General features: G+C 46.0%; 1 protein-coding gene across 2 annotated transcripts in view; it reads right to left on the reverse strand.

The window, feature by feature from the left end:
* Positions 1–3724: 3724 nt before the first annotated feature.
* OLFM1 (olfactomedin 1) overlaps positions 3725–15710 on the reverse strand; it is a 30744-nt gene continuing 18758 nt past the window's right edge. For both annotated transcript variants that reach the window (XM_021280032.2, XM_065035640.1), the window contains exons 4-6: positions 13740–13959; positions 7980–8086; positions 3725–5479 (exon numbers count right to left, since the gene is read on the reverse strand). In XM_021280032.2, coding sequence (XP_021135707.1) covers positions 4805–5479; positions 7980–8086; positions 13740–13959 — 1002 coding nt within the window. In that variant the 3' untranslated portion in view covers positions 3725–4804. The remainder of the gene's footprint in view (positions 5480–7979; positions 8087–13739; positions 13960–15710) is intronic.

A 15710-nucleotide genomic window follows, 5' to 3' on the forward strand; every position in this document is an offset into this window, starting at 1 on the left:
TGCAAGGAACCCAGGTGAAGCCTCTGTGGCTCTGTGCTTCGTAGGAGAGACCCATTTTTCTCCTGTGTTCGTACGTGCTATCTGCATTCCTCCATCTAACAGCTTGTGCAATACAGTGAATATAATCCATGCCCATCTGGCTTTTATTTATTCATGATGGGTCTGATCCTGCAAAGTGCTGTTGAGAGGAGCTGAGCCTTGCTAACTCCTTTTGTACCCCTGCAGATATGGAGGCTCTCAGCATCTACTGTCATCTGGTAGGAAAATATTCAGAGTAAATTAATATAAAGAGAGATGGTGCACATTTGTTTTTACAGTGTTGCAGAAGTGGAGTTATTAGGAAATCAGCCTATAATTGCCCTCTTAATGATTCTTACTCTTCTGCACTCATTCAAAGAGAGTCATCTCTATTGTATCAGGTATAAAAAGAGCAGCTTCATTGACATGGTTTATGACTTTATTAAAACCAAGGATTTTATATTAATAACCACCAGCTCCTCAGCTATATTTCCCCAGTGCAGAAAATGTGTGTATTGGTGTAGGTCCAAGGCAATTTGTAAACACAAAGTATTAAAAGGCTCAACAATTCTAAAAAGTTTTAATTGGAAACTCAACAAATTGCTTTGCAACATCTTAATGCTTCAATATGGAGCTCTCAGATAATGAGGAGCTAATTAAGGGGCCAGGATTCATTTTTTTATGATAACTGTCTCCATATGGGCTCCACATTTGGTGCCTGCAGAACTAATGAAGGTCAGAGAAGTAACAGCAAAGGAAGAAAGGAAAATTTTTAGCTCTCGGTGTTGTGATGATGCTAAGCAACAGTCAGTATTTCTGCCTGGGTTTTAGGCCAGGTGCTGAACAAGCTTCATTTAATTCGATGGGACAGTATGTGCAAGCGCTATCACAGCTCGGAGCTGCATTTCACAGCCCAGTGCTGCTCCCGGGGGCTTTGCCACCGGTGGGGGAAAGATGAGCTGCAGTTTCTGTATGTCAGCCCCAAAAAGCAGGCTCTGCCCCGCACACAAAACCAGGGACACCTGTTGCTAGGTGTGACCATGACAAAAGGATTGGGAGGCACGTAGGTGTGCTCAGGTCCTACCGTGGCCAAAAGCTGGGGAGGTGTCCTCTGGGGTGGCCAGGAGGGCTCCAGGGATGGGGGTTGTCTTGGAGAGAAGGACAGAAGAAGACCACTGCTTGGTGAGCTGCAGGAATGAAAACAAACCCCATCAGACACCCCACTCATCCCAGGGCAGGGTTAAAATCACTGGAGAGCATCGGTTCATTGGACTCTAATGTCGTGACATGCAGAATTAAATCTGTGCAGTGACTTGCTCAGCTACAGAGCTGGGAGATGGCACAGCTGATGGGGATGGGAGCAGAACCTGGGTTCTGCATCCAGCCAAAACCCTCACAAATATCTTCTGAATTAAGGCCTTGCAAAATATTAACAACACATAAGCACACATGCAAAAGTATGGTCAGATGTTCCTCTGAAGTCACTGGATCCCGTGACTAAATTTGGACCAGCAAGCCTCGTGCACCAAATAATTAAGTCACAGGCTATAGAAAGCAATCCTCTGGGACGTACTTGTCTTTGAATGGCTCATCCACTTGAAAAGTAATACATACCATTAAGTACATGACCATATGGCATCCATTTATAGAATATTGCACTACAGGCAAACAGGACAAAGGTACACCCCTTAAAGAGCTTTTCTCATCTCATTAACTTTGGGTACAAGTTGCAGGAAAGCCTCTCTGTCTTTGTTATGTTCAAGGACATTTTGTGCTGTTGAGCCTTGTATTAAATGAATTGCACTATGAAAATTAGAATCTAAATGTAGCTGTGCCCTAAAGCAAACAGCATTATTTTGCCTTTCTGTAATTCAATTTATTTTTGCAGATCAATGTTTTGAAGCCAACGTGTTCTTTTGTCCTCAGATCTTACCTAATGACAAAGCTGAGGTTGGGTGATTTGGTGCATGGCATGGCAGGTTTGGGTGGTGTCCTGCCATGAGCTCTGATCTGCCTGAAGCATCTCCCCAAAACCGGGTAGATCGGCTGGGACAGTCCCTGTGAACACCCACAGAAGTCTCAGAGAGGAACCCGCTCAGGGCTTGCAGGAAACAGAGTATGAGAAGCTCAGCTGCTGGGACAATAATCTCACCCCTGCACTCGTGGAGCAGGTTTGGGTGGCTGCAAAAGCTCCGTCCCTGTTGTAGCATCGGCATCCATCCCATTGATTGTAGCGGTCACTGGATCCAGCTCTAAATCTTGGAAAAACAGTGTGCTCCCCTTAAATGAGCTTGCACTGAAGAAATACATTAATTAAATAGAAATGACTGCAGGTGCCTTACAGCTTTTTGGCTTAGCAGATTTCTCTTGTGCATTGAAGATCAATACTGCTGCCAATTACACTATGGGTATCTAGCCTCTTTTTTTTAAAGTTTCTTGTGGGGGAAAACCACTGCTAAATATCGAAGATCTCCACAAACCTGGCAGTCCAGAGCCCTGGAATTATGGCGTGTAGCAGAGAAACAAGTCCTCAGAGAGCTGTCCCCGTTCTGGATCCAGCCGCCGTTCCAGCAAGAGGAGCTGTGCTGACACAGGGCAATATCTCAAACCCGTGGAACAGGCTCAAACATCTACATGTGGAGAATCGTTCATTGCCGGTGGTTTAATCCAGCTCTGGGAAAACACATTACACCATTTTTTCCCTTTCCCCTCTACTCCTGCTGAAAAGCCCAACAGGGACCTTCTGCTGAGGCCGAGAGGTTGAAATCCACGTGTGCAATTTGCAGCCGTCACCAATTGCTTATATTAAATTTCCTGACCTCAGTGATCTGCGCTCCTTCCAAGGGCTCTAATGCGTCCGTCTGCTGAGCTTGGAGCCTGAACCTCATCAGCGAACACAGCTGTTCACAGACCACTTGGCTGAAAAATTCGCACGTCTGGTGGTGCTAAACACCATCACCTGCTTCTCTGGCTGGAAAGGAGGCAACAAGGGTCTAATGACACCAGAGCCAGCCCTTTGCAGTTTGCAGAGGTACCGAGCATCACCCTGCATCTCCCACCAGAGAGATGGGACCCCACATCTCACAGCAGCCAGTGGCAGCAGAACAAAGCTACTGGTGTTGGGTTCCTGGTAGAATGAGCCCTGCCATGGGGACAACGGGGAAGCGCAGGATTTATTAACGGTGGTTGAGAGGAGCATGCTAATGCCCAGAGTCTTAAGCTTCAAAATACCAAGGGTTTCAGGGTTGTTCAGCTGGAAAAGTGCCTCGGATTGCTTCAAGGTGTGTGCAGCATCCTGCGATGCTGTAAGGTTCCTGCTATGGCAAAAAGAAGAGGGATGCTTGTGTTCAGGGCTCAGGCCCCAACAGTAACAGTTACTAATGACAATACGTGTCACAGTGCTAGCTTCAATAAATGGAAGGAGATTTTTACTAGCATAAGATTATAATAAACTCAGGATGATAAGAACTCTACGCATTTGAGAAGGAAAACGATACCATTGCACCTGGTGGTCCAAGGCACCGTGTCTCCAACTCTAATGAAGGTGACAGACACCATTTCCACCTGTTGCAGCATTGATACCAAATGTTGTCACAGCCTGACTCTGGGATGGACAGAAATCTGAGCCAAAAGACTCCCCAGTAATTCCTGTTACCCCTGCCCTGTGTTTGGTCATTTGTACAGAGAAGACAATAAACAAAGCAGGGAAGTCTCCTAATATTTTTATTGTTCCTTAGATAACTGTGGATAGTACAAAGTTTGCCTCTTAAAAAAAATTAATTACCTTCTCACTTCCATAAACTGGGCTTCCCATGGGAATCTGATGCCACAGGATTTCCACAGAAGCGATTTCCAACCACCATAATGCTATGTAGATAGTATAACAGTAAGAGAATATTCTTGTAATTATCAACATGAAATTGGTTATCTGTGTATAAGGGTGAACACTGATCTTTTTTTTCTTTTTAGAAACAAAACCATCATTTATTAATCCAAACTACATCATTGCATTTACAACATTCATTGCATAAACTGGACATACAAAGTTTTGCCACCTCTGGTAAATAACAGACATACATTATACAATATATTTGCTGAATACATAAGTTCAAACAATATGGGTACAACAACTTGTTCATAATACATACTTAAACCATCGTGTTTAATAGTTACTAAGACACAGATCCATGAGCTACTTCGGGTCTCAGCACAGTTAATCTAAGTGACAAGAACACAGTTGAGAGACAGTAGCTGCAATGGAAGGCGAAGAAAACTAACCTGTGATAGGTCTTGTTCAGACAGCGAGAGCTCCTCACGGGTCAGCGTTTTCTGCTTAGAAATACAAATCACACAACCATCACAGCTGACCGCGATGCTGGGGAAATGTCCATGCAACCCACACACAGAAGAAAGCGAGTCTCCCAAGGATAAACTTTCAACAGTCATTGCCTTACTTCTTTAGTATGTACTACAGGTTTGCTATCGAACATAACAAAACAAAACCCCAAAACTTAAGTGGTTCTTCAAGTGCAGTTCCAGCTGCAAGTACATGGTTATTTGTGAGTCTATAACACAGGGCCAGACTTCTAGAAATGTAGAGGTAATGCTGATCTGTCAGGTGTATGCTGAATAATCCTCCATGACATTGGTCTTAATTTTGGCAGCTGTTTATATATTTACTTGTTTAAAGAGTGTTTCCTTGATATTAGTATTTTTTTTAAATTAATTTCTCCCTTTTTTCCCTTTTTTTTGTTGCTTTCTAAATCAGTTTCTAGACAAGGATGGACTACAACTCGTCAGACCTGATGACGTGGAAGAGGGTGACATTGTAAAGTATTTGGTGCCCGTTGTTCCAGGCATAGAGGGCCCGATCCTTGGGGTTGTAGTCCAACATGGAAATGTGCGAGTACTTGTTTTGGAAGGGGATGTCGATGTACTCGTAGGTGGAGGCGTTGGTCTGGTAGGCATAGTGGACCTTGGTACCTCCCGAGTAGCCGTTGGTGACGTAGAGGGTGCCGCAGATGATGAAAGCCTCGCCGGCGCTGCGTTTCGGGTAGCTGGTGTTCCAGGTCTGGAGGCTCTGAAGGGTGTTGGGGTCCAACTTGCTGATGACAATGTTGCCAGCGTTCTGGTTGGTGGCGTAGACAGCCCACAGCCCGTTCTCGTCTACCATGAGGTCAATGTCCGAGTGGCCACCCCAGGCGTAGTGGTACATGTTGTTGTAGCCGGCATAATCCAGGCTGCGAGTCTTGAGAATGGTCTCTGTTTTCAAGTCAAACCTGATAATTATGTGGCTTTGGTATTTATTGAAATAGATGGAGCCGTTATAGACCACTTGACCGGTGCCTGACCATGGGTGAGGGAGACGGTGAGAGGTAAAATTGTCAGTATTCATGAAATCTGCCATGGATTTATATTCACGGACGAAGCGGTTGTTGTGGTAGCTGTCCATGTACCAGACCTGGGCGAGCAATGAAACACATGGGGTTAGAAAACAGCAGCGACCCAGCTGAGCCAGGCACAGCACCCTGGAAACTCAACTGGGAGCAAAATCCAGAGCAAGGAATCCATCCTGCTGGAAAACAATATATCCAGCACCTGCCAGTGATGCCCAGAAATAAACCCAATTTTGGGAACCCCAGAATCAAACGAGAAATCAGCTGAATAGCAAAGTTTTCCTGGGGGGGAAACTTGGTATCTGTGCAGGAACATGGGAGCTTAAGCGATTCCCTGGGACAGCTACATGATGGTCACTGCCCTTCCAGGGCACAATTAACACCTTTTCTCTGGTTAAATCTGGATTATTATGTTGATGCTGCTTTTACTTCCCATAAGCCGCATCGAGGTGGCACACAGTAACCGACACCAGAACTCCATTAATCTGGCATGCAGAAGCGACGGATGCAATCGCTCATTGTCAAGGAAATTCAGGCAAAATCCATATTGGTTTAAAAATCATACACTTCTGCATCAAAAGCTGAAACCAAGGCCACTAAAATATAACAAAGACATCAAAATGTTGCTATCGGTAGATGGGGGAGAGATTTTAGATCATAATTTAAGCGCCAGTTCACTAGGGACACTGTCTAGACGCCATAAAAAAAAGCTTTTGTCATATGAAACCAATTCCGAGGCAAATGACAAAGCTGTGCAGTTAATATCAAGATGAAATATCCAGCCAGTGAGTGACATTCTGTATGAAGTTATTGCCTAAAAATAAGATAGCTGCTTTTTGTAGAAACTGTTTAGGAAGGATGAAAAGTAAATTAAGTAACAAGAGGAAAGCGTTCAAGGATGTCGAATTGGGTAATGTTGTAGTGCAAACTTCTTGTGCAAACCCCTTGCAAAATCTGTTGGTATCGCCTCTGTGATCTGGCTGCCCCCAGGGTCCCTTAGAAGAGCAAGCTGCTCCCATAAGGTTTCCAGTTTTCCCCAGTTATGTTCAATGATTTCATGACATGAATAAATGACCATACGAACCACTAAACACCTCCTGGGGCTCAGCAACATAAGATGGACACAAAACCCACCCATCTCTCCTCATCCTCAGCTCTCTCCTCTGCAGGGCAGGCAAGGAAGTTCACTTAACTGTGTGTTTCTAATAAAATTCACATTATATTTATATATTATATACACATACACGCTTGTGAAGGTTGAGCTTCGGTCCAGAGAAAACTGCATGTCTACTCTCACAACAAAAACACACTGTAGAAAAAAAGGTATGGGTAAAAAATAATATTAAAAAATACTGGTTTGAGACAAAAATCTCTGAAGACATGGAGAGATCTTTAGAATTTGATCAACCAGCTTCAGCCGCCAAAGGTCTGACTCTCCTTTCACAGATGTATAAATCACGTTATTAATAGCGCTGGGGGCTGCACAGCCCAAAGGGGACAAGTCCCCTCTCTTGAGCAAAACAAGATGTGATGTGGGTAAAGTCTTCCCATCTCACCTCATAATTAGGATCGTATTGGGGTTATACATGAAGTTTTGTTTCATAACTGTAAAATATGGAGGTTTTGTATTGAGGAACCAGTTGCTAGAGGGAAAGAGCCCAACATGTCAAGTCTCTGCTGCTTCATTGCTGCACATCCACAGGAAAAGAGCCAAGCCCAGGGGTGGTTTCTCCAGAGCATCCCTCATCCTCCCTTAGCTACTGAAAGGTGATCATGGGGCAAAGCTCTTAAAATAGATGCCCCAATACAGCCCTTGCTGCTGCCTTCATCCTTTGATGAAGGATGCTGCATGCAGGAGGGAATTACCATGCAGCCAGGCTCTCTGGTTTTTGTTTTGTTTTGCTGCCTGCAAATCCTCAGGAAACACTCGAGATATTTTCCATTCCATCAGTCATGGGAAGCCCGGATTGACTTTCAGCCAGTTATTGGCTTCCTACCTCCTTGGGATCAAAATGGAATGGTCTGAATGGGAAAAACAAAAAGGCCAAAACAAAGCAAAACAAATCTCTCTCTGGCTGCAATCAGTTAATGCCTCACAACAGTGCAGGAGGAGGATAATGAGGATGGAGGACAAATGCAGTCAGATGATGTTATTGGAGACAGCAGCAGCAGAAGAGTAGCAGGGACCGGGACCATGGGTCCCTCTGCTTGGCCCCAGCTCCCCCTTGGCTGCCAAACCCAGCTGAGAAACCCCATTTTTGATTTTTCAGGAGCACAGACCTTGTGGTGATGCTTCTGAGACCACACACGCTCATCGCTGCAGTGAGTGTCACCTGCCCTGGGAAGGGACCACTGCACGGGGCTGCTCAGCGCCCTCCTCATCCTCCCTCCATGTGGGATGCTCAGCCCCCTCCTGCAGCAGATCCCCCCCAAGATGAATTAGGACCTCCCACAGGTTTCACAAGGCACAACCTCGGCTTTGGTGCTTGGATGTATTGAGTTTCCAATGACCTCAGCCACATCCGCGGAGGTGGGAACACAGGGATGAAGCTGTTACGCTCTTACCTTGTTCTCTCCCTCGGGAGCAAGAGGGTCCGTCATCCACGATCCGAACCTGGACCCCGAGGTTTTAATTGTGATCGGGTCACTTATTCCCGTCAGCTTGCCACAAGCTGAAAAAGAGTGCAAGGCTGGTGAGCACCACGTCAGAGCACCTTTGGTGATGGGTCTTTGCCAGCCCTGAAGCCCTGATGATGGGCACTGGCACTGGCCACCACCCACTGCTCTCCCCTGCTGATGGGCAGCTCTGTTTTTATTTAATTAGAGGTAACTAAGCGAGGTAATTAAGAGAACAACTGTCAGGATGTTTTTGTTTGTTTCCTGCCTCTAAATAACAATTATCCTTATCACACTGCCCCCAAGAAAACAAGCTTTCCTAAACCAGCCCTGCTGCTAATGTCACAGAATAGAAAATGAGAAGCCTTAGCCAGGGTCGAGCAGCCAGGTGGGGAAATTAGCTGAATAGCTCTGCTCATTTCTGCTATAACAGAGTGGGTGCAGCCAAGATAAAAAGACAGACGTATTTATTCCAGCCCTGCTGGAAACATGCATTTGTTATAGGTTATGCAAAGGAGAAAAAGAAAACAAGGTGGGAAATCATATACAACATAAATCTCTTCCCTGCAAAGACCATTTACTGGCTTCTACCAGCTACCGTCTCTGTTCCCTATCTGTTGGTGCACTTAGGAGACACTGAGGAATTCACCAGCCTCCTCCTGTCTTCTCCACCAGCTCCATTTGAGGAACCCAAATGCAGAGGACGGAGGGCAAGAGGTGGGGGGGCTCCAGGGGTCCCTTGGGAGCTGCCTCCAGAATCCTGCCCAGCCTCAGCATCACCACAACAGGGATGAGCACCCGTGCAGCGCCACAAGCCAGGTTTTGCGGCATATTTAGGTGCTTCACACTGTTGATTTCACGCCACTGAATTCAGTGGGCATGTCAGCACATTTACAAGCCCAGCTGAGTGCCTGGCTGTGTTTTTAAGCCCTAAACATGAGGCGAAATAGTGGCAACTCTCCTCCCAACTCACCGCGCTGGCAGCTTGTTTCCCTTCGCTTCTGACACTGACCCCAGCGTTCCTCTGGGGATGCCCGTGACTAGATACCTGCAACGCTACAGCCTCAGCATCAAAGGTACAGCCAAGTTCCTATTTCCAACAATATCACCAAGTTTCGGCAAAGCTGCCATTCTGGTCTCCTGCGGCACCAGCATTTTAGCACACGTGCACCAAGGAACGACAAGCGAAGAGACGAAGATGCCGCAGGAGGGACCGGGGGCTGGTGTTGGATGGTCTGTGGTTACGGGAGCACTCGTTTAAAACCTGGACACATTCAGCAGACCTGCAGCAGCATCTCCTGAGCAAGGCGTTGGTATTGACAAAGGGATGCAATGGGTTAAAATAATAAATGCTTAATGTCTTGCAAATTCCCCTTGCCGAGGACTGGCCTTCCTCTAATCACAGATCTGCCTTCCATTATCCAGCCCTACATTGCTGTCACTTTATCTCTTTCCATCCATTTCCCTGGAGAGAACAGTTGTATAAAAGCTGATTGATTAAAAAAAAAAAAAATAGTAAAAAAAAAGACAGCAGCTGATAAAAGTAAACTAATGTTGTTTGCAAGTAGTGAGGCTACACCCCATATACATTTAGCTGGAGGCACATTAACAATAGCTCTTTAGTAATGCAAGAGAGTTGCTCTTACACAGGGCAAGGTGTTTTCTTTCCTGGTGTAAATCTATCATAGGTACTCATGCCAGGGGGAGGTTTCAAATGGATGCTGGAGCCAAACGCTTTAAGGTCTCTTGTTAGCCAGGTCCCTGTGGGTCTCAGGGGATGGACAACTTTTTGCAGCAAATGTGCTCTCCCGTTGGGATGGCAGAAGCATGGGATGCTCTGTGCATTTCTGGTCACTCAGGGATCAACGTGAGACAGGACAGTGCAACCTCGTGTCCATCCATGAGTCCAGGACATCGGGGAAGCCTGTGAGCAGCAGCTTTCGGGGCATTCACACAAGACCTGTTTTCACTCGTTTCCCCAGCACTTTTCGCACCCCTGGATCTATGGCCTGTGGGGGCTTGTGTGTCCCTGTTCCTGGAAAACTGCATGAATCGGCCTCTTCCCAAGTGACCTTCCAGGCAGACCCAGCCAGCTATCCTGACCTGCCCTCCTGCAGCTTGCAGAGCACCAACAACCCCCCACCCCGCACACAGCCCCTTCTCCAGCCACACCAGGAATGTTCCAGCAGGAGAAGACACGCTTTCCTCCAGCTAAAACCAGCGCTACCATCCTCCCAGGATACTAACACCCCCGCTCCATATTTCTCCTAAAATCCAGCCCACAAGAGACGTTTAGCAGCTCAGCAGCAATTTATCCACCACCGTGACCATCACGTTGACACCAGCACCGTCTCCTTCTGAACTCTGCGGTTCTGCTTGTGCTGATGCTGCTGCAGCCGAGCACCTTCTCTGCTGGGGCTCCCCACAAAGATGAGGTCTGATCCCCCCTATCCCATCCCCAGCCCCCTGCAGCAGCAATGGGGCTGCAGTAGTTGAGTTGTGTCCTACCCTCAATTCTGCTAACCCAGCTGGGAGCATCCCCCATCCCCAAATTATCTGGGACAGGCTGTCAGGGCTCTATCCCCATCTCTGCACTAGGATTGTGGGCTGAGATTTTTTTGCCAAGAGTCTGGGCAAGCTTGTGCTATCAGGCAAACATGAGCCTGTAGAGCACAGATGAGTTAAATTCCCCCTTGAATCAAGAAGCGACAACCTCTCCACTCCTCCAAGGCTTCTCTTAGGAACGTTAATGGAAACGTTAAAATCCCTGTTTAAATAGCGATCTTTAAGAATGTAAACAGAATAACAGATTGAATGTGCCATTATTGATTTTTTTTTTTCCCTGACACACATGCCAGGGTCAGGAAGTGTTTTCACTATTGATCCATCAATAATGCTTAGGGAACCTAAAATGCAAACCAGGACCTTGTCTAAGAAAAATGCTGCCGCAGTGTCGAGCATCAGTGCTGCCCGGAGGTTGGGGAGAGGTGAACAGGACAGGAACACATCCCTTCCCTTGTCCTGTGCTCATTGCAGCAGCTCCCTGATCCCGTTCTGGGCACTCTGAGCTGGACCCTGAGCTCTAGCAAGTGAACAAGCACCAGATAAGCAGCATTGCTGGCTCATGCAGGAGCAAATCTAAGCTAAAACGTGCTACTTGAAACACCAGTGAATCCCTCCGAGCAGATAATGTGCAGCAAACAGCAATCCTCAGCAAACGGGGCCTCATCATGTGGCAGTAAAGTGTCTGTAAGGCTGTTATCCGAATTTAACTCAATTAACTACCATTTTCACTGGTTTACACTCCGGAGCGATAACCAACATTGGAAATTCAATCCGTGCTGTTTGCTGCTAAGCCACTGAATATATCACCCTCCTGGGCAAACCCTTATGAGATTCTGCGTCCATCTCCATGAGCACCCAGGGGTGCTGCAATGCCTCGAGGCAGCAAAGCTCCCCTGACACCATGGTCAAAGGGAGAGCCAGAGGAGAAAAAGTGGCACAGCCAAAAAGCATAAATAAAGCCTCAAAAAGATTAAAAAAACACCCCATTTTATTTCTATAAAAAGCTGCCTGCAAGAGCTCACCATCATAGCTGCCTCCAGCTGCCTTACCTGGGCTACTGCCTGGGGTGGATGTCCCAGCTGGAGGACCTGAGCATGATGGGGATGTAACAAGCCCAAAGCAGAAGGGGATAATGGTCCAAGAACAAATTCTGGGTTTTTTTGGGCCCTGAATGGTTTGGGAGCTCCTTCTTAAAGTCTGCCCAGGGTCTGCAGGAGGATCATCACAGTTTCCTGGGCTCTGGTGGAGCCAGCCTGGGCTGGGCAGCTCCACCAAGGCCAGATGCAGAGGGGCTGTGGGGTTCAGGATGGTTTTGTTTAAAAAAACTATCCCTGGGGAATTACTTCTCCCGCCCCAACTGAAATCCCTGGTCCTGCTGCTGTTCCCTGTACCCATCACCTGCGGCTCCTCCTCATCTTCAAGAGATGTTCTGACAGCCGGCGGCTGCTGGGAGGTTTTCTACATGACCTTGGTCAACAAGACCTGGGCCTGTTCCCCACCCTGATTACCTTACCCACTGTCACTCCTGAGATGTTGGTATGGTTCCCATGCAACAAAGCTCCAGGTTTTACATACAACTAACACAGAATGCACCACATCATTATAGCCTTGATCATTTTTGTCCCCATTAAGCTTTCAGGGTGGAATTCAAGAGGGTGAGGACAAGGGCAGGACTTTCCTGTCATCCCCAACTCTGCTGCCTTCCCTGTGGCCATCAGAGCATGAGGGACCACAGACACGGTGCAGAAAGCGATGGCACAGCTCGCCTCAGCCCATTCTGCTCCCGAACCAAACCTGGACACATCAGCGCTCATTAATAAACGAGAAATCAGGCTCTGCCCTCCCACTTGGCCGGGGGGGTTGTACCTGCTGCCCACGCAGCTCCCCGGGGGTATCTCAGTGCATGATTCGCTGCACATTTGTAGTTCAAATACCTCTGAGCATCCAGGCTTACGTGGAAATTCGCTTTCCTCTCCAAGGTTTCAAGCTTATAAGGGACGTAACAAGGTAACAGAGGACAGGATGGAAATGCAGCAGGGAAATCTAGGGAAGACGGCTGCTTACAGAAGTGTGCAGGCATCTAGAAACAAGCAAAAGCAACCCCACCAGCAGAGAGAGAGACAGCGTTACCTTGCCAAGGATATAAAGCGCTCAGATGAGATCTGATCTTCCATGAAGTTACCTGAGAGTGTAATTTCATATGTGCCTCCAAAATAGACTGCAGAGCAGTTAATGTGTTTAGATTATCTAAATTGCTTAACAAGAAAGTCAATAATTTAAGTAGAAATTAAATCAAGCCGGAGCTAGGCCAAGGAATGGTGGGGAGATCTCCTGCAGCTGTGGATGGCAGTGCCCTCCTTCCCTTTCTCCATCCCCGCTTTGGGGTCAGATGCTGGGTTTAGCTACAATTGTGTCTCCCCACCATAGACCCACAGGCTTCAGTCAATTAATACTCTCTGAATGAGATTACAGATGAATCTCTTGCATTTTCACATTGCTGGTTACTTGACCTGATGGAAGGAGCTCCCTCAGGGAACAGGAGAGATAGGGAGCAACTTGTATTCTGCACACGGCATCATCCGGACCAAACCGCGAACCCACACCAGCTACACCATGCTCTTCTCAACAGGGATTTGCAAGATGCAAAAGAAAAGGAAAAAAGGGAAACCGAGTCACAGCTTGCACGCCCACCCCCGCTACCTAAAGCGGTGCACAGAGACCTTTGCTGAGGCGCCAGGTCCAGTTAGCAAATAAGATCGGACATTGATGCATAAGCAAAATGGGTGCATGTGTTTGCTTTGCATAAGTGTTATTTGCAAATCGGCCACGAATTCACCGCGTTTCACCCTCCACTTATGCAAACGCTGCAAAATGTCACATGCCTAGTGCCAAGGGCCTGATCCTGAAGCATTTACGCCATGAGCAACATTGGTCATGCCAGTAATCCTCAGCAGGACTACTCCCAAGATTCATGTTACTTATCGCATAAATATTTACAGGATCGAACCTGGCTGGGCGAGCTCATCTCTTCCAGCCAGGCAAGGCCCAAGGAGATGTCCAGTCTAGCATCTCTGCCTCCAGGCGGGATGCAGGGTTTAACATCGATGGTGTTTAGCCAGTGCCACCATGTTGTTCTGAGCCTACCTAATTTTTGCATGCATGCACGAAGCCTTTCTTCAAGATTTGACACTCTGTTCTGAAGCTCTTCGTAGTCATAGGCGCCAATCTCTTCCTGGAGTTCGTTTAGAACTGACGTCAGATTCTGGACCTCCTCTTTAAACTGCAATACCAATTTTGCATCGGCTTTGTACTCTTCCAACACTGGTATCAAAGGCCTAAGTTCCTCCATTTTCGCTTTTATTGCCTGCAAGGTTAAAATAAGCTCGGTTCAGTGCTATGCGTGCAAAAATCTGCAACACTCTGCCTTGACCTGGTTGCTTCCTATGTGAGTGCAATGTTCATATCCCACAATTATTATAATTAAAATTATTTTTAGTTATTACTTTGGTCCAAATGATGTATTGGAAAGAACATATTAAACAGGCTGCAGAACACCAAAATATTTGGGAAAGGCCTTTATTTGTCATTTTTAGAATGCAACATCTTAGGGTTACATGCTTCAGATCACATACACAAAGAGTTCTTTTTTTTTTCTTTCCAAAAAAATAAAATAAAATAATATATATATGCATTGACAAGGGTTTCAAACTATTCATGAAATGCATCTACAATTGCATGCAAAGGAAGATCTCGGCTGTGTGGTTCAAGGTTCCTTAGTGAGATATGGTGCTAATTTGGAAAATAATCAAAAAAATAAATGCATGGTGCAAAATGCTCTGTGGCCCTCTTTTCATGGTTACATGGGAGTGAACTGCTTCTTCAGTCACTGCAGCATTGAAAAAACTTGCTTTTAAGTTAGCCCTGTAAGCAAGAAAATGAAATACTGTTGAGGATCTAGCTCACTAACCTGCCTTATATAGATAGCCATTCATAGACAAATACTCTTACGGAACTAAAGAGAAAAAAAGACACAAGAGCTCCAAACCACTCACATTTTAATGCTGGCATTAGCAGAAACAAAATGCTGTGGCTGTTATTTAAAATGGTGCTTTGGCAGCAAATTAGACAAAAATTCCTTACTGGATTTAGGCATGCTATAAAGAACATAAAAATCAAAGTAATTATCAAATTTATTTTGCAGGAACGAAGACTTTTTTTTTTTTTTTCTCTTTTTTAAATTAAATGAAGGCCTCATTTAAAGGCATGGTATGCAGCATTTTGTTAAAGATGCTTTGCTCCAGCAGCTAATGAGTAGACATAAATATGCATGCACCTACCCGTTAATGAAGTATGTTAGCATACACAGGATACCTGGTGCTGCTTAAATCATTGCACAGTGGCCAAGTTCACCGCGCTCAGGGCTGCAACATTTGTTTGCTGAAACAGCTCGGGGGCGAATGGGATCAGAAATTGGTTCCTCAGCCTCACTTCTTTCCTTCCCATCCCCTCCTATTTAAGTCAAGAGGCTTTCCCTCCTGCTCTTTGCATGTGGGGAATCGATTTATTTTCTTATTTACTTGCATTTCTTGGTGCAAGCTCCCTGGCAGGCAATGGGGAGGATTAAACTCATCAGGATGGAGGGTGTGGGAAAAGAAAGAAATAAAGAAGAAATAAAAAGAAAAAGAAACTCATGTTTGAATCAGAAAGATGGTCCTGACATCCAGACTGCAGAGCTAAATTTAGGGTCCTGCAGTAAATGGAGATGGGGAGCGGAGGAGGTGGAGTTGGTGACAAGTTTTGAGAACCTTCTTCCCAGCTTTTCCTGATTTTATCTTGGTATTTCAGTATTTAACACATCAGTTACAATAATTCTGCTTTAGAACACCAGCCAGCTGGGCAGCTCCCTGAAGATGAGGATGGGAATCAGCTGGGTCGCTGATCAGAAATGTCCCCAAATTTCACTAGAAATCTTCTAGTTTTTTTTTTTAATATCTACTAACCCACAACACTACTAAAATGTAACATTCCAAATATTGCTGACAGCCTCTTTTTGGCAATTTTGTTTGCTCTCAATCAAGTTCGTAAAAGTTTGACCATTGCTTGCTGCATTTAAAA

Source organism: Columba livia, chromosome 19, assembly GCF_036013475.1.
Source record: "Columba livia isolate bColLiv1 breed racing homer chromosome 19, bColLiv1.pat.W.v2, whole genome shotgun sequence".
NCBI lineage: Eukaryota > Metazoa > Chordata > Aves > Columbiformes > Columbidae > Columba > Columba livia.